Source organism: Chenopodium quinoa, unplaced genomic scaffold, assembly GCF_001683475.1.
Source record: "Chenopodium quinoa cultivar QQ74 unplaced genomic scaffold, ASM168347v1, whole genome shotgun sequence".
NCBI lineage: Eukaryota > Viridiplantae > Streptophyta > Magnoliopsida > Caryophyllales > Amaranthaceae > Chenopodium > Chenopodium quinoa.
This window is the reverse complement of record NW_018744239.1, coordinates 5,800,206-5,823,139: the sequence shown is the minus strand read 5'-3', so window position 1 is coordinate 5,823,139 and position 22,934 is coordinate 5,800,206. Positions and strand designations below refer to the sequence as shown.

Sequence of the window (22,934 nt, the reverse complement as noted above, 5' to 3'; positions counted from 1 at the left end):
TGAATTTCAATTTTGCTTTACAGTTTTGTCTGTAATGAGACTGTTATGTTGGTATGTGCACATTTTATGATTAACTCTATCCATCTTACTCTTAGGTTCCTCTACTACTTTCTGTTGAGGTTGTCTGTGGTATGTAATTATTGGGATGACAAATTATAGTCATGTAGTAGTCCTTCTCTCTTCTGCATTGTGAATATGTGATTTTAATTTAGGATGGATGTATCTTGTATTCTCATCTCCCTTTCTCTTTTGTCAATAATCACTAAAAAAATGGTACTGTTAGATAGCCAGGGGACTCAGGATAATCACTTTGATAAATTTTGGTAATTATGTTCTGCTTTTCGGTTTTTTGAGATTTGTTTTATTTCAAGTCCCTGTTCGCTGCTTTGAGGTCTCTCACTCTGGATATAATGTAATTAGTTCAGCTGGATGATGTATAATCAACAATTTAATATATGCAGATATGCACATTTAATTCCCAAGGATGAGGAAGCATTTGAAACTTTCAATGCCATTACAACCAAGCGCCTTCATGAGGTTTGTTTTAGATAATTATCATGAGTGGAACACTTCCCCCCCCCCCCCCCCCCCAAACAACAACAAAAGAAATTAAATCTGCAATTTGTAATGGTCTATTGCCTATTAGTTATCAACAAAGGAGGAAAGTCTGTAAATGTGATAGGGACATTACTTTCCTGGAAATTATAGAAGCGAATCAAATGAAAGGTTTCCTTTGTCCTTTAGTTTTTGACAGATTGGATATATTGCTCTAGTATGTTTCATCCTTAGACATATAGTCCCTTTTTTTTTATTTTTGTTCTACTCACTTTGCTTTAATTTAATTTTTCATACTTCATTTACTATCTCACATCTCTTACCCCACAATAATTACCTTTCCACATTCTTTCTTACTTTAGTCACCTTTTTCTTACGCCCATCCACCATTTACATTCTTTTTCTCTTACTTTATTCTACTTCATCTTACACCCATTCACCTATTTCAATATTTTTCTAACTGAACATAAAAGAATGAAGGTAATACAAATCTAATAGGAACAAGAGGCAATGCCTTTTCTCTTAATAGCCTTTTTATAAACACATAATAAGTTTTGTACTATATACTTTTTGGACAAGCAGGACAAAATCTGTAGGCATTGGTTTAGAGGGAATTTTACCTATGGTTAAGTTTTTGCATCAAACCTTGCCTGAATGATTTGGCTTGAAAGAAATTGTAAGGTGTTAGATGCCTTTGTCCATATGAACACTATTGCATGTGAATGTATCTTTGAAGCCTCTAGCATTTGAATTTTAGCAAATGTAGAAAGAATTAAAAAAAGGATTTTGATTTGCTGTTTTTTCCTTCAGTATAGCTAGGTCTCACAGTGACATATAGGATGAACCTTGGCATACCCGTTATTCTTATCTTACACAATTAGTTAGTTGAAGTTGGTGTAGTCACCACTTAAAAGTAAGCAACTTGCTGCACATATGGTTTGTGAAACATCCTTTGTAGTTGTTTGCCGTTAAAAAATTATTTTTGATATGTTTAAGTAATATCTTGGAAAAAGGTGAGATGATACTGAATAGTTTGTATTATATGTTAAGGGATATTAAATAAATGATCATATAATGATCTGCAGCGAACACTATAGAAGGAATGTTTTTGTGAGTGCTTAAATATTAGTTTGTTCACTTTTAGGCCATTATCTGTTAACCTTAAAAAAATAATATTCAGTAAAAATAGTTATAGTTTACTGAAGATAATTTTAGTTCAGTAAAAATAAGTCTAGTTCAATAAAAGTAATTTTAGTATGTAAAAATAATTTTTAATCTGTAAAATCCAGTAATTTCAAAGTACAAATATAATAGAGAATAAGTTTTAATCAGTAATTTCAGTAAAAATAATTTCAGCTTAGCAAGAATAAGGTGAAGAGAATAAGGTATTAATCAACCAAATCCACTATCTTGTTATTTATATTAAACCCCGCTATCTTGTTTTTTATTCACCTTCCTAAATCTTGTGCAAAAGTCAAAATGGGACTTCTACTTGGGGATGGAAGGATTAAATTTTATTTATCGTCACTGATGATTTACACTCTTAAAATGGAGATGTTGGTTATGATCTCCAAATTGAGGTGTTTCGATTTTTTCCTTTTAGACTTCGCTGTGTTATCTAGGATGCGTTTCATTGTGTTGGCTCATTGTAACAGGCTAACAAGATTGGAAAAATAAACCTAGCTGCAACGGGAAAGGATCTTATGGATGATGAAAAGCAAGGAGATGTGACTGTAGATCTTTATGTCGCTTTAGAAATGGAAAATCAAGCTGTCAATGAATCTGTTTCAGAGCTCGAGGACTGCCAAACACTAGGCTTGCTTACTGGTTTCCTTCTTGTCGATGATTGGTATGCGACTTATCATTACCTCTGCAGTGGAAAGAGGGAAACATGCTTGTGGTTTTCCTACTTCGACATTTTTTTCATTATTCCTTGAACTTACGTTTGTTGTTTGCTCTATTGTTATGGTTCAATTTAGAGTTTTAGCTTAATGTGGTAGTTAGGATTTGTCTTTTTGCTAACCATATGAGCCCCAAAAACATTGGCCTTTTGCTTTTGTAATTTTTTTATTCCAGGTTGCTATTAGATCAATTCTCCCCTTAGCAAAATTACACAAATCTCCCTTTTAAAAATAGGGTAATGAAAATATAAAAAAATTAAATTAATGGTTTGCATAAAAAATAACTATATTTATAAACCATAATTGCCATGTCCTAGTACCCGTGGTCAAATATAAGATAGTCCCCATGCCATAAGCTATATTAGACACTTGGATCCATATCCGAGTCTTCATAGCATAGTGGTTACATATTCCCTATCTCACGGCAAGATCTTTATTTGGGTGAGATTTATTGTTTAATGAAGTATTATTTCTATTGCATTTGGGAGGAGAGATTTACTATGCATAATGCATTTTGTTATTGTTCCTCTTCTCATGGAGGGCCAAATCAATATGGCTGTCATATTTCTTCTCCTTTTGTAGACTGTGTCAAGTGAGGAAACTAGTGGCACATTGTACATATATTGTAGCATGTGCAAACACACTAGATTTCACGGAAAAAGGATAAAAGGTGGCTTATGTAAAACAAAGACTTGATATGCTAGATAATAATATGGAAAGGGGTTTTGTATCTACTATATAGGTCGGTCGAGGCATGGAGTGACTTTTTCTTTAGGAGTTTGATCTCGATAGATATAGTGAGATGATTATACTGTAGTTTAAAGTGATGTTCTCTCTTTTGAAAATTTACTTGGGTATTAGAGATAGGAAGGCTCCTCAAGCTTCTATTATTTATTTATGTTGATAAGCAGTATCATTAACAATATCCTACTGGACAGTGTACATTATATATGGTATTAGATTGCTTGCAAGCCATTATAATATTTAAAGAGGAGAGAAGTGTACTGATCTTTTATTTTTTATTTTTTTTTATTTTATCTTTCGTCTTCAGATTTTATCCCTACTAGATAATTCCCGAACATGCTCGGTTTTTTAAATTATCTATATTTGAAATATAGAAATTTCTAGAGAAATATAACATAATAGTCAATTATAATAATAGTCTTCAAAAAAAAAAGTAAAAATCCTAATAATAAATATAATGAATTTCCTAGGCAAATTATTGCTTCTACAATAATAAAAAAAAAGAAAGTAGTGTTTAGGAGGGAAAATTCCCTCCTTAAATAACTCCGATTTAGTATAGAATAATAGATGGTACATCACCTTGTTTTTTAGGAATTAGTTTAAATCTCTTAGGGTTGATGTTGCGCGTGACATGGATGCAGACTTAGAGGTTATTAATTAATGAATTGTGGAGGATGGCTAAATAGTGCTCAATCGGGTATAGACTTGTCAATCGGGTTAGGGGTTATTTCTGGTTGGGTCACTTTGGGTTCTTTCAAGAAATGCTCTACCCCTAACCATGTTTTCGGGTTCGGGTCAACCCAATGGGTTTAAGAGCAATTTTTTATTTAATTCATTTTTTGCTTATTATTAGAAATATTTGATTTTTCAAGCTATGTTTGCAGTATATTTTTCAATTTTGTTAATCAAACATTCTCACCATTATCATTTTTATCTATTACATTTCTACTACATAATTTAAACCATCAGATTCGTCATTCGTCACCAAAGGAAGAAGCCAACATTAAATATGTGGAGAATAATCTCTTGATATAATGTCTTTATATCATTTAATTATCTCTTCAATTATATATTTGACATTGTTAATATGGGTATATATAATCTTTGTGATTGTATAAATAATTTCCATATATAGTTGGTTATTATCTCTCTTACCTAACTTAAAGCATTATGTTATCTTCACTAACTATCTTTGTAGTACATATTATGTAGAGCTTAAATATATAAAATAATGATATAATGTAAAGGATGTTGGCTATACATGATTCATACTTAATACCATCTGATAGCGGTCAGTGGAGGTTGGTGTGGGCTATGTGGTTGGTGGCGTGGCGTGTATTATGCGGATGCAGGTTGTGCAGGTCGGTAGGTTAGTGTGGCCGTGTGGATGGCGGTTGGTATTGATCTAAGAGAGAGATAAGAGAGAAATGAATGTAGAATGGAAGATGGATGGATGATCAAAATCAATCAAAGAACAAGATATTCATTTTCCAATAAATGTATATCTTAAATAAATTTTAAAAAACCCCACAAAAACGGGTCAGCAGGTCAGGTTGGGTTTGCCCAACAAATTACAAGTTAAAAGTGTTCAAGCAAAGTCGGGTTTTGGGTCGAAAATGTTTGTTCAAAACCCACACAAAGCGGGTCGGGTCGAGATGGAAAGATACCATCATATTTTGGTAGAGCTTGCTTGAGGTTGTTGCATATCTGGTATCAAGAATTAGCTTCAGTGTGTCAAGAATCATCTTCTGAATGGAACTTCGGTTTTCTTGATTGTATATATATTACGATGTAGCTTGAGGGTATCATATATATTTTCTTTTCTTTATGTTGGTGATACCCTCTTAGTGTGTTCTTATGTCACCAATTATTTAGTTAAACTCTATCCAAATAAAATATGAGTATTGAAGCACTTACTGATAATTTTCTCAACTTTTTTTAATTTGTTGCTTGAATGAGCCCATATCAGATAACCCACTTCTGGCTTCCTTAACTGCATCGGTTCCTTTATTATTGTTTTACAGGTATCATGCTAATATCTTGTTTGAGCGTCTCTCACCTCTTAATCCAGTGGCATATGCTCAGATTTGTGATGAGCTGTTCAGGTACACAAGACATGTATCTTGTTTCTGTTGTTTGAGATTGGACACTTTTAATAATGTCATATCCTGTCTCCATCTGCTGTTGCTGTGCTTAATATAACGTCGTATGCAATTAGTACTAAAGAAGACATGAATACATAAAGTCTACTGATTGCCGAACATAATGCACACATGGCAAATTTTCCGGCATACCAGTTTTGACATGAGCTGAAATATCAGTTTTGACATGAGCTGACTTAGATCCTGGTTCAGAGTACACGGCTTAGATCCTTGCAATAACACCTTAGTGTCAACACGCGCAAATGAAATGTGTCCTGGCAAGGGCGTTGTGTTGATCTACAACAAGCGCTGGTAAATGCAGCCAGCCACCTCAGGCAAGGAGAAAGGCGCAGCGCCACAAAGCTGTTTGTGAACAGGCAATTGAGGAGAAGACTGGAGTTATAAACAAATAGTTCACCAAGATTTCTTTTAGTTAAATCTTACCAGGATTTAAATGTTAATCTGACCCCTAAATTATTATTTGTAGTATTAGTATTAGTATGAGTATAATTAGGATTATTTATTTATTTATTTTTTAAAAAATTTGGTAAACCTGTCCCCAAAATTAAAAGCTGTAAATTTTTTTTCTTTGAATTCTAATTTGCTAGTTAGTTGAAATTGGGTGTTAGGATCTGTGGCGGATATTTCCATATCCCTTCTTGGTAGCCTAATTTTGCTGCTCCAGTTGTTTTCCTTTTACTTGTGTCTATCTTTAACATGATTTTAAATCTTGGATGCGGTCACATGCCACAATCATTGTATCGGTCACATAACCACTTCCGCGGGCAATGTTGATGGAATGTGGCTTTTGCGGCCTAATATTTCGGTCACGGAGAGCTTAAAATCCATTACAATACGGTTGTGATGTGGTGATGTGGCCGAGATTTAATAAGATGATCCCTAGGGGCTGGACATACCTGTTAATGTGGAGTACTTTTATCGTTGACGTCAGCCCTCTACAGTCTGACCTTTGGTTTTATATTGTATCACAGGCTTTGACTTTTATCAGAAATCATTTGTATGTTAGTGGCTCTTTAACTGATAAAGGTGTGATCTCAAGACCATGTATTTTCTTCATGTAGGCTAATGGAACATAATTATTAAAATATGAGTTGGTGTACTTTCATAAGTGTGTTCTCAATCTGCCTTAGTGTAGGTTAATATCATACATCACTTATATGTAGTCTTATTCTTTTCCTAGCAGTGTCTATGAAGCATTAGATATCTAAGTCATCTCAAAAAGGAAAAGGCTTTTTATCTGTAGATTTTAATGATAGTATGATGCTATAAGTTGTGTTATTGGTAGGCTAGTATTTTTAGTATGTTTTACATAATTATTAAACTCATCATTGTCATTAGCACCACCATTATAATATTACTCATATGACAGTAGTAGTCGTGGACTTCGTGTAATAGTAGTAATAAGTGAGTAGTTCATGTTTCAAGAGTTTTTTGGAGGCATCTTTTATATTTTTGAAAGTAACTTATAAAGGTTAAGTACTCAACCTGCTAAAGTGCTAATTTGTTTAGGTCTTAATCCTTTTGTCACTTTTACTGACTTTGTATGTTTAATGTATTTTAGGTTGATTGGAAAATCAATTTCCTCAGCATATGATATTGTACGCAAAATGCATCTTGAGAGCTTCATGAATGGTCCGAGATTGTTGGAGGATGCAGATTCTTCAAAAAGCTCTCTTATTCTGCTACCTAAAGAGCTTTTTGAGATGCTTACCTGTGCTGGACCTTATCTGTATCGTGATACTTTATTGCTGCAGAAGGTGATTGTTTTGTTTGCTTCTGTTCTTCAAGGTCCTTTGTTGTTAAAGCTTACTAACAATATGCTGTATATGTGTTCTGTGAAGATCTGTAGAATTTTAAAGAGCTATTACCTATCAGCTCTTGAACTCATTAGCAAGGGAGATGGAGCTCCTGGATCTGTTATTGATGTTAATATTAATCCTCGCTTGCATCTAAGAGAAGCAAGGTCAAGAATTGAGGAAGCTCTGGGATCTTGTCTGCTTCCTTCGTTGCAGTTGGTACCTGCAAATCCTGCCATTGGGCATGCAATTTGGGAAGTGATGAGTCTTCTTCCTTATGAGGTGTGGATTATATAAGTAGCCTAAGCTATTTTTGGTTATTTAGCGTTCTTTTTGACTTATAATGGATAAGGTTTAATTATCTAGACAAGTGATGCCTTTGTTTTGATTAGGCAAGATATCGTCTCTATGGTGAGTGGGAAAAGGATGATGAACGGATACCTATGATTTTGGCAGCAAGACAAACAGCTAAGGTGTGCCCAATTATATGTTTGAAAATATCAACCCAAAACAATTATGTATGTCTAATTTAAGTTTTTATTTGTATTTCTAGCTGGACACAAGGAGGATCTTGAAACGGCTTGCAAAGGAAAATTTAAAACAGCTTGGTCGTATGGTTGCTAAGCTTGCTCATGCCAATCCCATGACTGTTCTCCGAACAATTGTTCAACAGGTACCTCATTATCTTTTTCTAGCAGCATATGTACTCATTTAAATTACATACAGTATATAAAGTTTCACTCATATTGCTCTTGCAGATTGAGGCCTACCGAGATATGATCATGCCAGTTGTGGACGCATTCAAATATTTGACACAGGTGTGGTTGATCAGCTAAGGCCATTTTATATTTTTTTTTGCATACCCTCTTGAAGGTTCTTATTGTCTTTCTGAGAGCAGAATTTGGAGCTTTGTGCTGTGTGGGTTATGTGGAGGGGCTACTAAACTTTTGATTTTGGATGACTATATTCCTAACCGTAAGACCAATACATAACACTGAAACAGTTGGAAGTTAAGATCAATTTAACAAGTTAGTTTTAATATTCTAAGAGAAGGGGTGGTGACATCATACAATTTTTCTTTTTGAGTCCTTAAGCAATAACACATGATTGCTTAGGTTTGTTAGAATTAGCACTAAAACTAAATTTGAAGTTACTACTTTGATTAATCATTAAACGGTTTGAGTTAGCAATATCAAAAGAGCAACATGGTTAGTATAGCACGAAAACAGGAAATGTTTTTAGTTTGGTTGTGAAGGGGCAATGTAGTCGAGCAAGAAGTGGTTCTGTGACCTACCCATGGCCATCCACGACCTACTTGAGGCCAACATTTGTGTGGATGTGGCTTTGGCATGGAGATGAGTTTTCTTATGGATGAATTTCTTGCTTGCTTGTTATTTAGTTTCCATAGGTTTGTTTATTTAGGACTAATGTAATTATATTGTATTAAATTGTAATTAATTTAGGAAGATAATTTTTAGTTTCTCAACATCCTTTGAATTCTAGATCTACCATAGACTTTAGAATGCATAAGACTTGTTGAAGGGATATGACTTTATGCTCTACAAAAAGGGATCATGGGTCTTTTCTTTTTAATGTACATCAACAAAGGGAGATTAAAAACCCTCTTAGGCTTCTAAATTAGGGGCCGTTTGGTTAGGGGTAATTAGAAAAGGAAAGGGAATGAACAAGGCTAATTCCCTTTATTGTTGCTTGTAATTTACATTCTAATCATTCCCCTTTACCCACTTCATTCCTTCAAAGTCCTCTACTTTGATTCACTACACTCCCCATGGTATTTCCATTCCCTTAAACCACTACACACCATCAATACACCACCTCACATCATCACCACCACTGTTCACCAACAGTTGGACTGACGTTCACCACCACTACTCACCGATTGCACGTCCACCACCATCACCCACCTGCACCACCCACCTTAGAGCTATTGCCTCTAATCTACCCAAACCCATCTCGAAACAAGCCCTCCAACCCACCCAAAACCACCCCCATCGTCCCAAATACTTTCCCTCACCCGTAAACTACCCTCATCCATCCCTTAAACCACCCCCTTCCCCGAAAAACATACCCACCCACTCGAAAGCAACCCTCACCCATCCTAAAAAAAGCAAAATCCTAAAAATTCCAAAATAAAAAAATGAAAGCGTACCTTTTAGTATCATCAATTATGATTTTAGATGGTTAAAACTTGACCATTATAATCCCAAATATAACAATGGTGTTGGTAAGTTGAATAGAGAGAAGGGGGCGGCGACATGGTAGGATGGGTGAGAGTGGCGGCAATAAAGAAGGGGTGGCGACTAATAGGGTTGGTGTGGTGGTGGTGGGTGGTGGTCGTGAAAGTGAATGTTTACATGGTGTTCCAAGGATGAGAGAAGGAAGATATAATAAATTACCAAACAACATCCTATATCAAAGGGAGTTACATTCTATTCTCCTCCATATCTTTTTGTTAACTCATTCTCTTTCCCTTGGGTTAACCAAACGCTCCCTTAGTGGTCTTCTGTGGCATGGGTTGTAATGCTTGTTGCTGATAATTTTAATTGATATGTGATCGTTGATGGTTTTATCCCCTATTAGTTTGTGCTTTTTCGCCTACTACTTTTGAGGGGATTTTCACACAAAATGTAATTTTCCATCATCTTTTATATTACACACATTAATTTGTTTGTATAATATTGCCTATTGTTTGTGTTTTTGCTTCCTCTATTCTGTTAGAGATTGGATCAGAAAAACAGAGTAAACCAAGCAGAAAATAAGAAAATAGCTACACCAAAGATAGATTGTATTGCAAGTCAGTGAAACCACAATACAACTCCCTTCTTTCGAGAGGAAAGAATGCTCTCCAAGGAATAACTTCCACAAAGATTTTCTAGATACCTCTCCCCATTACAATTCCCTTCTTAAATACCCAAAACAAACTAGCTAGCTGTTGATAACAAACTCAGCACTCAAAACAAGGACTAACAAACTTATTCTCCTGAATTACTGATTTACCCCTCCCTGTAACTAACTTCCAGCCAATCTGTCCAGCTCATATTCCATCATCAGGCTTCTGTTTGGGCCTTCTCCGAGCATATGTGAAGCGCACCAATGGTCTGGGCTGGTCTCTTGCAATACCTCCCACCCAAAAAAGCAACTTGTCCTCAAGGTGGAAGTGAGGAAACCGAGCAGCAATCTCATCATAGATCTCCCAGGTGGCTTCAAAATCCTGTAACCTTTTCCACTTAATCAGAACCTCAGTGGCTGCCTGTGAACTTCGCACTCCAACCATTGACTCCGGCTCCTCTTCCATCACTAAGTCAGCCGTGAGCTGGGCAGGTAGTTGGGTAGGTAGATGCCCTGGACCTACAGCCTTCTTCAACTGAGAAATGTGGAAAACAGGGTGAATTTTAGCAGAGGGAGGTAGCTGCAGCTTGTAGGCCGCCTTACCAACACGTTCAAGTATAGGGTAAGGTCCATAGAAACGAGGTGACAACTTCTCAGACCGCAACAGATTGTTGACTATATGGCTGCAACTTGAGGTAGACCAAATCCCCCACCTGAAAAATCCATCCCTGCGAGACTTATTCTCATATTGCTGCATGTAAACCTGAGCCTGCACTAGATGGTATTTCAGATCATCCAATATAGCATCCCGTTCCTGCATCTGTTCCTCCAAGGAAGAGAGAGCTGTGCTCCCCGAAGAGAACCTGACCAAGTGAGGTGGGTCCCTGCCATAGAGAGCTTTGAAAGGTGTACAATGAGTGGCGGTATGGAAGGCCGTGTTGTACCAATATTCTGCCAGTGCAACCAGTTTGCCCAACTAGAAGGCTTCCCATTCACAAAGCAACGCAGATACGATTCCACCCCCTTGTTCACCACCTCGGTCTGACCTTCCGTTTGATGGTGTATGCTGTACTTCGCATCAGTTGAGTACCTTGCAACCTGAACACTTCTTTCCAAAAAATGCTGAGAAAATTTTTGTCCCGATCAGACACAATTGATGATGGCACACCATGCAACCTGACCACCTCCTATACAAATGTCTGAGCAACACTCTGAGCTGTGTAGGGGCGCTGCCTGGAGAAGAATGAAATGACCATACTTAGTCAACCTATCCACGACTACAAGTATGGTGTCTCACCCTAGTGATTAGGTAGACCTTCCACGAAATCCATGGAAATGTCTTCCCAAACTCTTTTGGGAATCAGAAGGGGCTGGAGAAACCCTAAGGGAGACAAGGTTGATGCCTTGTTTTGCTGACAAACATGACAATTCTGAACTTACTTTGTCACGTCCTTGCGCATGCCTACCCAAAACCATTCACTTGCGAGCCTTTGGTATGTTTTGAAGTCCCCCGCATGGCCACCAATAGGAGAATCATGGTATTCCTTAAGCAACTTCGTCGTGAGGTCGCCTTGCTTGGGAATCAACACCCTATTCTTGTACTTCAGCACCCCATTTTCAAGAATGAACCCTTTAGGGACTGATTCACCAGATTTCAGTTGTGAAATGAGCATCTGTATGGTGGTGTCTTTCTCTATGAAAGGAAGGACAAACTTCCACTGAACCCCACAAGAAGTGACCTAGATAGCACACTCGATTGCTGGTCTATGCTTCCTGGACAAAGCATCGGCCAAAGCATCAGCCACCCTGTTAGTAGGGCTTGGCTTGTAGTGGATGTCAAAGATATGCCAAAGTAGCTTGACCCACTTCCTTCTGTTCCAGGAGATATTTGAGGCTGCGTTCATCAGTCCGCACAATGAAATGCCTAGATAGCAGGTAGTGCCTCCATTTCTCAATGGCAAAGACAATGGCCATGAGTTCTTTCTCATATATAGGCTTAGATCGAGCTCTCAAGCCTAAGACCTTGCTGAAATACGTAAACGAATGATTCTCTTGTAGCAGAATCGCCCTTAAACCATGCCCGAAGCATCGGTTTCCACTATGAAGGGTAGTGTGAAGTTGGGAGTTGCCAAAATGGGCGCCTTAACCATGGTTGCCTTGAGTGTTTCAAAAGAAGTTGTAGCCTCATCAGACCACCCAAAACAATCATTGCGCAACTGATGAGAGCAATCATAGCATACCCTTGAACAAACTTCCGGTAGTAACCAATAAGACCTAGAAATCCTCTCAGCTCCTTGATGTTGTTCGGCATAGGCCAATCCACCATGGCCTGTACCTTTGAGTCATCAACTTCCACACCAACTGCAGATATGACATGCCCCAAATATGCCACCCTTGTCTTGCCACCTCACGCTTCTTGAAATTCGCATAGAGTTGATAAGTAGCCAGTGTTTCTAGCACTTGTTTGGGTACGGAAAGCTGTTTTAGGCACGTCCTCTGCTCACACCCTAATCTGGTGGTACCCTGAATTTAGGTCCAATTTCGTGAAAATTGTAGACCCACATAGTTCATCCAACAATTCATCAATTATGGGTATAGGAAACTTATCAGGTATTGTATTCAATGCCCTATAATCAACACAAAAACGCCAACTACCATCCTTTTTAACTAGTAAAACAGGGCTAGAATAGGCACTAGTGGAGGATTGTATGATACTTGCTCGAAGCAAATCAGTCACCGGTTTCTCGATCTCATATTTTTGGGACTGTGGGTAACGATAGGGTCGCACGTTGATGGGATTTGCTCCGTTTTTCAGAACAATGGTGTGTTCAATTTGCCTCCTAGGAGGTAACCCTTCTGGCATGTGGAACACTTGCTGAAATTCCTGGATTAAAGCTTGGAGTGCTTTAGGAACCTCAGGTTTTTCACCCACCACTTTCTCCACCTGGTTAAATTCCAATAAGAATCGCTGGCCTTCCTTTTGTAAGGATTTAAACATGGCCTTCAAAGAAATGCAAGTCCTGCCAAAGTGAGGATCACCTTTCGGCATTACCATTTCACCACCCAATTTCTCAAGCCACTGTATCCCTAATGGAAGAATTAGGAAGTCCTCAACGATGGTGACCCCTCGAATATCCGGCACAACACCACGACAGACGCCTTCTCCTTGCACTGCTTCCCCCTGTTCCAGCGTTACTCCAAAACTTTTTGCCTCCGTTACCGGAATCTGCAACTGTGGGCTGCTATGGTGGAGATAAAATTATGCGTCGCGCCTGGGTCAATCATCATCACTACCTCCTTGCCCTCAATCATACCAACAAGTCTCATCGTCTTAGGGGAGATAAGACCCATGACCGAGCCCAGGGAGACTTCGGGAGTAGGTGTGGGTTCTACTTCGGGTGGTTTAAGGGTTTGAATCTGAGTTTCAACTGCCGAAAATTCGCCGGAGCTGTCCCAATCTTCCTCGTCATCTACAGTGAGAAGAACACTCAATTCCCGGCGTCGGCAGCGATGATTGAGGTTCTACTTCTCGTCACATTGGAATCATAGGCCCTGTTCCCGTTTTTGCTGAAGCTCTTTCTCCGACAACCGCCTTATTTCGCCTGTGGTTTTGTGGTTGGTAGAGGTGGTGATGTTTTTTTGTGGTTCGGGCTTGTGTTTAGGGTTGTAGTGTTTTGGGGTGTGGTGTTTGGTATGGATCATAGGTTTTTAGTCTAGAAATCGTCATTCGAATGAGCCTTGAAATTTTTTCTTGGAGGAACATAAGGTATTGTGAAATCAGGGTTTATCTGATTGAAAATGTGTTGAACTCTGTTAACTGATAGATTATTTTGAAATTGACTTGGGGGTTGATCCCTATAGGGATATAGGAAAACTAGTTTAAATGTACTCTGGAAAATTGCTGCTTGCCAAGGTCTGTGCATGAAGGCTTTGCTCAGAGTCCTCACTCACGCAGTGTATATCCCCTCTTTCCGCTAGTTTGCGCAGGGGGTGTCTCCACTCAGACATGGAGTCTAGACCTGCCCACAGGATCGTTGTTCAGCACAAACTCTTGCGAATATAGGTCTGTGACATCAGCTTTGCAAAACACTGGGCATAGGTTTTTATTTTTTTAATTTGTTTTCTTAATTGTTTTTTGTAATTAAAATTTAATCTATTACAGCCCTAATCAGGCTCATAAAAAGCATTGGGTATTTTGGTGAATTGGACTGGCTTTTTAGCAATTCTTTGGCCTTTTGATTTGAATAAATTTAAGTTGGACTCCTCTTTTTATTTTTATTTAATGCAATAGTTCAACCACCGCCCACCCCCCCCCCCCTCCCCACCCCCCGCGAGTTTTGGGTGGTTGAGTTGAATTTGTTGTCTTAATTATATGTGGGGTTTGTTGGGGAAAACATTACTACCTCTGTATGTTATTATTTGCGACGTTGGAGGGTTGCACAGACTCGTAGGCAGAATTTGTTTGTGATTGTTAATGGAGAGAGAAATGACAACTAAAAGGGAAAGAAAACATTTGTTGCAATCTTGCAAATAAATATGAGACATCAATTTTTGGCAAGTGTTGCAAATAATATGAAACGGAGGTAGTATATAAAAAAGAGACAGTGGGTTAATAGTTGATTTAAAAGTATTCGTGGGAATCATAGTAGTAGTGATACACTGGAACAATGTACAGTTTTGCATTAAAAAAAGGGCCGCCTTAGGGAAGTGTTGCATATTAAAAAAACGAGTAATGCCCTGGCTGATAGTTAACACTAGTTTACAAGTAAAATCCTGTAGATTGATCTGTACTTGGGTGTCCGTTACGAGAATAATGCTCTTTCCAATTCAATTTTTTTTGTGACATTCTTGATTCGACACTTGGCAGTTGCTGTCTGTAAAACATGGGGATTATATATTACAATTTAGGTTGGGTTAGATATTTGGTTCTCTTCCTGTTGATGTGATACAATTGTATTTCTGTACATTTACTGCTGCTCTGCTGGTTTCATATCTTTTCAAAATTATTTTCTTGCAGTTGGAGTATGATGTCCTGGAATATGTTGTGATAGAGAGACTGGCACAAAGTGGTCGTGAAAAGCTAAAAGACGATGGGCTTAACTTGTCAGATTGGCTTCAATCTTTGGCTTCATTTTGGGGACATCTGTATGTGTGCTTTTTGCCTTTTCTGTTTCGTGTGTGTGTGTGTGTGTATATATTCTGTTTCCGATTCCACTCGCTTTTGGTTTTGGGGTGTTGAAGTAAATTTGACTCACTTTTTCTTTATTTTTTTTTTTCAAACCCCTTTTACTACCTTACCTCTCTTCCCTGCACTATTTACCCCTTTCTACTCACTGTCACTTTATCCAACTTTTTTGTTACATTCACCTGCTTTTTCCTCAATTCTCTTAGTTTTTTTTCCCTTTTTCTTACACCCATTCACTTTTAAAAAATTTCCTAGAAACAAGAGTCTTTATTACGTGAGTCAAATATCAAATGGAGGGAGTATAATATTGTATATGTGTGTATTTCTGAAAATTCTGAATTCTAGATTTTTTAGTAGTGTTGGATAGAAGTTCTTTTCAAATATACTTTTTGCTGGAAATATTTGTATAATTTATCGATGAAAGCTTGTCCCCTGTTAATCCGCTATGAATCATAAGACTTTATACATGACTATGACTGACACAGCTGGAAGTTACTTTGGGTATCTTAGTTTTATTATACTGGAAACATGTTTCAGAATCCTGAATCTCGTGTAAATGCCCTGGATGATATCCTTTCAATGCTTGCTTCTAGGCATATCTGAAGTGTAAGGGCACATAGCAATTTTGATAAATAATTTCCTTGCAGAGGGTATCAGGGTGATAATTGGTGGCTTGGCAAGAGAGCTTCTTTATTACTTGTTATGGCTTCTCAAACTTCCCACTAGGTGTTTTTGGCTTGCTGCTATGTGTCTGAGGTGGGGTCCATGGAATTTCTGGGCTTCACTTTCTTAATGTTCTACTTTTAAAATTAAGTCCATGTTATGATCAGGTTTCAAGATGTCAGATCTATTTGAGGAATTGGAATATTGCAGTATTTCTGGACTTTATGAGCTGTAATGTTTCTGCTGAATGAGATTAGAACTGCTGCAATTTATCTGACTTGTCAAAAATGAAGCCTATATGGAAAGGGCTGTTGATCCTCATACAGTTGATGTAGATACTTTGAGATTTGTCACTGCTGGAAATAAATACTTGATGGAGCTGTTTTTTTAGTAAGTGGGTGCAGTTGTGCTGGTAAATTTATTTTGCCAATTTTGGTGTGGACTCGCAATATAAAGCCAACATCTTCTCTCCATCACGTTTCTGTGGTTTGTAGTTTTGGCCTCTTTTTCCCCCCAAAAAAATCTCATGGTTAGGTCCCAAGAGAGAACTTGCTTTTGTTTAAGGGCATTCCTCTATAAAAAGTGGCACTCAGACTAGATATGCGGAGAAGTGGTTGGTCTGTTCAAGTCTAAAATCCTATGTCTTACATATGGTGGTAATTTCCAATAATCGTTCTTCACTGCATCATTTCTGAAAGTATTAAGGTATTCCAGCTGTAAGTGTGCCAGCCTAGGAATGGAAAGTATGTTTTGGATTCATTACTTCTTAAGGGTTCAGTATTCATTTCTTCAATTTAAAGGCACCTTATTTGGCTGGCTGTCTTTGTATCTTTTTGGGAAATGGTGTGCTTTTTTTAACTTTCCTCTAAAAGTGGGTGGCTTTTCACAGGAGGCTTCTATGTATTGGTGTATCAACAAAGTCCTCTGACCATATTCGGAGTTTCTAGATCATTTGAAGGAAGCTCATAGGAATGAGTCCTAACATTCTTCTTGAGCTTGACTAGTGAAATCATGGGGTAGATGATCTGCCTACTTTTGCAATAGACATGTAGTCCTTCTGAAGCGAATAAAGGAGTGAAATGGAAATAGTTCAGTAATTAAAGGACCCTTTAATTTATCTTTTTACTAATTCTATATTAAATCCTCCGTTACTTGCTGGTTTGACGAGCTATGCATAAAATCCTAAATCTGTAATGAGTGATAAGAGCCAATGGTTTTGGTTGTCAAAGATTTAAGGTCTGTTTCGCTTAGTTGGTCTATTGTTGTATGTTCTGGCTGTGTGGTGCATGTGTTGCTCTTGGTTGAGAAGAAATACAGAGGTGCTATACCAGTTGGTTTGTGTTATTATTACTATTCTTCTTCTGTTCTCCTTTACCATGGCATGTAGATTAACTCCATCAAAGTAGTAGCCGAAGTGTTTTTGAGGAAGCAATTATTATTGACTTTTGGAAGGATTGGGATTTTTGGATCTGTCAACCGAACAAAATTTAGATTGTTGAAGTGTGTTGATATATATTGTTCATTCAACACTGACTGCAAGAGAACAACCCTTTCCACGTTGGAGTCCATGTTTCATTTGGAAATCCTGGTGAAACTTTCTTAACATTGTGTCTTTTTGACATAAATAACTGGATAATATGTGGGGTCTTGTTGAGTTGTCGCTAGATTTGTAATATCTACTTTTTATAATTCTTAAAATGCGTTACTAGAATTATTTTCGACATTGGCAAGTGTAAAAATATAGTGTAAACTCTGTAAAGAACTAATGTAGCTGAGGTAATATTTAGCATCAAAGTACACCTTATGATGTATTCTTTGAATCATGTTCCATTACACTATTTTGGGCTATATTTGGTGAAACCCTTTTTTTTTAATACATCCTCTATTACACAAATATTGCAAAGGTTGTACTTTTGACAATATTTTACAGTCCTCTTTTAACTACATATTGTGATTTACATTCAAGGAAAATCAAAGTCATGCGAGGTCTTGTCGAATTACTCTCGAGTATCAACTTTTTAAAATTTTTATCATTATGTAATTAAATATATTTAAGGTTAGATGTGCTTTGGAAAGCTTGATTCTCGTTGTAATATTATGCGAATGAATGAAGTATTTTTTTTTTGTCATTGAACAAACTTCTGAGTTTGTTAATGCAGTATATTATTCAACTGGAAAAACATTTGATTAAATTGTTGACTGACCAAAGTTAAGCTATCATAACAAAAGACTTTTCCTAATAACAGTATAGCTGGGGTTTTCTGCATATGTATGTCATATCAGCCTCATCTATCTGTTGGGACTTTTTTGATGCACTCTCTAACAGACTGCTTTGTTTTTCTTACTTTTACTTCATTAACACCTACCAAATTGTAGTTATAGGACCTGATTCTTTGTTATTACCAAGCGTGTTTTTTTTTTTTTTTTTTTTTTTTTTTTTTTTTTTTTTTTTCATGCCTAAATTTTGTTCCTGATTTGTTGATTGTTACAGATGCAAGAAGTACCCTTCAATGGAGCTGAGAGGTCTTTTTCAATACCTTGTCAATCAATTGAAAAGGGGTAAAGGAATTGAACTACTTCTACTGCAGGTATACTTTATAATGTTACAAGAATGTCTCTGGACATGAATCAAATGAAAGAGACTTTTTTTCATGCATCTAATAATGCTCTTCTAGGAGTTGATACAACAAATGGCAAATGTTCAATACACGGAAAACATGACTGAGGAGCAGCTGGATTCCATGGCAGGTGGAGAGACTTTGCGATATCTGGCCACTTCTTATGGCATTAGCCGAAACAATAAGGTGATGATTCTAGAGATGGTTTTTCTATTTGAGACAAAAGAAGTAGAATCTGTTAAAGTATTACTAAGAGGGTAAGCTGTCCTGGTAGAAAAAAACTGAACGCATGTGAACTTTTAATATACTAAGGGTTTTTAAGAATTCTTGTTTGAGGCAGTGATTAATTTTATGTTATTATTATACTTCGTATAAATTAGTAGTTGAACAAAAAAGAATAGTTCTAAACTTGAAAGGGGGTGCTTTTGTAATTTTGCCCCATGATAATGCATAGAGCTGGTGGTTCAGGAGCCATTATTTTGCAAATTATTCAGGTAGTTTAATTCTCATTTGCATCCCATATCTGGACCTTGGTTACGGTTTAATTTGGGATATGGTTCATTTGAGAGCTGTTTATTCCAGACAGTGACTGTTTGCTTTATAAGAATGTTATAAACTAAAGTAATTATGAATTTTGAAGAAAATTCAATTCCTGGATGTTTTGTAGTCCTACAGTAAATTTGTAATGGATCAACAAACCAATAACTTGCATTTATATAGGATGTTCTTATGTATCTTTGGGTGGGTCTTGTTTCTCTCTCTCTGTTTTTTTTTTTTTTTTTTTTTTTTTTTTTTTTTTTTTTTTTTTTCTCAACTTGAAGCTCTTTGCAAAGCTAATGCCGTCATGTTAATTTTGACCTGTTGAAGTTACTACCAAGTGCACTGATTGACTCTTTGACTTTTAACTATTGTTTTATTGGTTTTTGTCCTAGTCAGCTTATCCTTTGTGGTTTTTCAATAAATTTATGTACTGAAAAGAGTTGTCTGTTTACCTGATAGGTTTTGATAGGGGGGAAGGGTTTTTGGCCATGTTATTCAGAATTGTCAGACATGTATACATGTTCGATTGTTAGACACAAATATTTGTGGTGAAATGTAGAGCTATGAAGCATGGGTATGATTACTTTATGTTGTTTCTCATATCAGGCACGGGAGGGGGATGGTATGACAAACTTTAATTCGTTTCCACCAAAGAGGGCTTTGTGTTACAATGTTATCCTATCTTTGGATGTATATTCTTAATTCTAGCGGTCAGTCTGTAGAATTTCTTTATCAATGATCTACTCACTTGTCTTGCAAATTTGGTGCTTTTTCATCTGATATTATTTGTTAGGAGTCTCTTTCTGTTCTATTGACAGTCTCCCCTTTTATTCCCATTCTGTTTTGTTGTTTTGTTATTGCTTACTTTTGAGCTAACTTGGATGGTTTTTACTTTGTAATTCTCATTATTTGTGCCACCAATCAATCTGGTTATTCTAGCAAAGGGTAATTTTAGCCACTTGGGGGCTTATTGGAGATGCTAACGTGTTTTCATGGTGACGGTCACATATCTTGCAGGCACTAGCCAAATCTACAAACCGACTGAGGGATTCCTTGGTTCCAAAGGAAGAACCAAAGCTGGCTATTCCTCTTTTGGTGCTAATTGCACAACACCGTTCTCTGTAAGCCATTTTTCTCTGCAGTGAAGTATTTTCCTTACTTTCCTTTGTTAGGCTGAGTGTTTACTTTTAGTACCTGGGTTGGTGATTTCTTTAGCAACGATACTGTACCAAATGTATCTTTAGTTGGGCACTCAATGGATTTTGACCTTCTGCTAGTTATTAATATCTTGCACAAGGTTTACACGTTCTTGCTAAATTGTTATCTTTTTTTTGTTTGTTTTAATATTTTATAATTATATTTTTTTAATGTGAAAGCTTGTGATGATTGATTTACATGGGTGTATATGTTTTACTTTTGCAGGGTTGTTACCAATGCAGATGCACCTTATATAAAAATGCTTAGTGAGCAATTTGACAGGTGCCATGGGGTACTCCTTCAGTATGTGGATTTTCTATGTAATGCTGTCAGTCCAGTAACTGCATATGCACAACTAGTACCTACTCTTGATGATCTTGTTCATCTATACCATCTTGATCCAGAGGTATGTCCACTCTTCAAGATGATGAGGGCCGGGAATTTCAATAATTGGTCAATAATTACTGTTTTATACATGTATAGTTTTATATATTATTAATACAATGTGTTTACATGTTGTAGGTTATCTTCTTGATCTATCGACCAGTTATGAGGCTTTTCAAGTGTAAAATTAGCTCTGTCTCTTGGCCCTTATGTGATCGTGATGAGCCAAGTGATGCTGGTGAACTGGTTTTGGATCTTGGACCTCCATGCAATCCAGTGAGGTATTACTTTCTCATTGTCTGTATCATTTGGTTTCCAGTTGTGGTGTGCATTTTAAATGTGTGATGTCTTTTTTCTCATTGTTGACAATTGTGCCTCTCTCTAGTGCTATGAGTTCTGATCAACACCTTTGATCCCTCACGCCAGAATGCCATTTTTTTTCCTTATGTTTTGTATATTTGGAAAATCCAGTGCTTCAATTGATTGTAAATTCTGCAGGTGGTCTTTTCTTCTTGATACAGTTAGAACTATGTTGCCGGCTAAAGCATGGAACAGCCTCTCCCCAGATTTGTATGCAACTTTTTGGGGTCTGACATTGTATGACCTTTATGTTCCTCGGAGTCGCTATGAGTCTGAGATTGCGAAACAGCATGCTTCTCTAAAGGCTCTGGAAGAGCTCTCTGATAATTCAGGCTCTGCTATCGCCAAAAGGAAGAAAGATAAAGAAAGGATTCAAGAGTCATTGGATCGTCTCACAAGTGAGCTCCAAAAACATGAAGAGAATGTCGCTTCTGTTCAAAGGAGGCTTGCAAATGAAAAAGATAACTGGTTAAGTTCTTGTCCTGATACATTGAAGATAAACATGGAGTTTTTACAACGATGTATTTTTCCACGCTGTATTTTCAGCATGCCAGATGCTGTTTATTGCGCAAAGTTTGTCCATACTCTTCACTCCTTGGGCACACCTTTTTTCAACACAGTCAACCATCTTGATGTTTTAATATGCAAAACATTACATCCAATGATATGCTGCTGTACTGACTATGAGGCTGGTAGACTTGGCAGATTTTTGTTTGAAACACTAAAAATTGCGTACCATTGGAAGGTAGCTATTTTATTATAATTATAAAATTTTGTTGTTTGCTCCTGATTTGGATTTTAATATGTTGGCTGTTTGGTTTCAGAGTGATGAATCAGTCTATGAACGTGAATGTGGTAACATGCCTGGGTTTGCAGTTTATTATAGATACCCCAATAGTCAACGAGTTACATATGGCCAGTTCATTAAGGTGAATTTCAATCTGGGGCTATGATGCGTTCTTGTTTATTTCAGTATCCTTAGCTTTTGGCTTCAGAGAATTTGCTTATGTTGAGGCACTTGTATTCACGAGCCAAGGACACTTGAGTTTCTTAGTTGAAATAGTTGTGGATATGTCTTCCTCAACACCCCTCCCTCACCCGCACCTGTTTTGTGTGTGTGAAAGTGTGAGGGTTACATAAGAAAAATACCTAAAACACAAGGCTATATGGTGTGACTTAGCCTAGATAAAATATATGTATATATGATATAGTCAAACATAATAATTTTAATAAGTTCTGAAAGGCTCACAAATGCATAAAAATAAGTTTAGATAAGGTTAGATGAGTCAATCAAGTAGAAGTAAAAACACCCTTAACAATTGAGTAGTTGTTTAAATAGAGGAGAAATAGGGTGGGGTGGGAGAGAGAGAGAGAGAGAGATCATGTTGAATAGTGTGGAGAGTTTTGAATTAGTGATTTTTTTTAAAAAAAATTTATTTACAATTTTTTCACCAAACCCTCGAGTTTTTAGCTTATTCTCTTTATACCCCTGGACTTTTTAAAATTCACCCTATACCCCCGAGTTTTTACAAAAATCAGTCAAAGCCTTAATTCCATAAGTGGGGTCGGCTACATGAACTAAAAGTGATTATTTCGTGTAGTCAGTTTTTACAAAAATGCATGAAATAATTATAATGACTTCAAGATGAGTGGAGTTTTTTTGATTATGCCTTGAAATCACCCCAGATCCCTTCTCTCATCTGTATATCTCCTTCCCGCACCCCCTCCCTTAATAATATGATTGGTTTCGAGGTGGGGGAAGGAGATCTGGGTGGTTTCGGGGGTGCGGGAAAGGAGGGGGAGAGGGTAGTTTCGGGGGTAGGGAAAGGTAGGGAGAGAGGGTGGTTTCGGGGGTAAGGGAATGGATGTGAGGTGGTTGTGTGGCATAATTGATAACTAACTATCAAACAAAATTTATTTAACAACTACCATCGATGAACAATTGATAATAAAACGATTGCTAGAATTGACGAGAAAAA

The 22,934-nt window shown here is 37.1% G+C and overlaps 1 protein-coding gene across 1 annotated transcript in view; it reads left to right on the top strand.

Annotated features, from left to right (window-relative positions):
* The window catches only part of LOC110694261 (THO complex subunit 2-like), a 41,199-nt gene that overhangs the window by 8,786 nt on the left and 9,479 nt on the right, over positions 1-22,934 (top strand). Inside the window, exons 11-26 of the mRNA XM_021871439.1 lie at positions 462-537; positions 2,211-2,404; positions 5,225-5,305; positions 6,924-7,119; positions 7,204-7,440; positions 7,551-7,631; positions 7,712-7,831; positions 7,917-7,976; positions 15,026-15,153; positions 18,348-18,444; positions 18,532-18,660; positions 20,032-20,135; positions 20,437-20,617; positions 20,734-20,876; positions 21,094-21,700; positions 21,780-21,884. Of these exons, the coding sequence (XP_021727131.1) occupies positions 462-537; positions 2,211-2,404; positions 5,225-5,305; positions 6,924-7,119; positions 7,204-7,440; positions 7,551-7,631; positions 7,712-7,831; positions 7,917-7,976; positions 15,026-15,153; positions 18,348-18,444; positions 18,532-18,660; positions 20,032-20,135; positions 20,437-20,617; positions 20,734-20,876; positions 21,094-21,700; positions 21,780-21,884 (2,539 nt within the window). The remainder of the gene's footprint in view (positions 1-461; positions 538-2,210; positions 2,405-5,224; positions 5,306-6,923; positions 7,120-7,203; positions 7,441-7,550; positions 7,632-7,711; positions 7,832-7,916; positions 7,977-15,025; positions 15,154-18,347; positions 18,445-18,531; positions 18,661-20,031; positions 20,136-20,436; positions 20,618-20,733; positions 20,877-21,093; positions 21,701-21,779; positions 21,885-22,934) is intronic.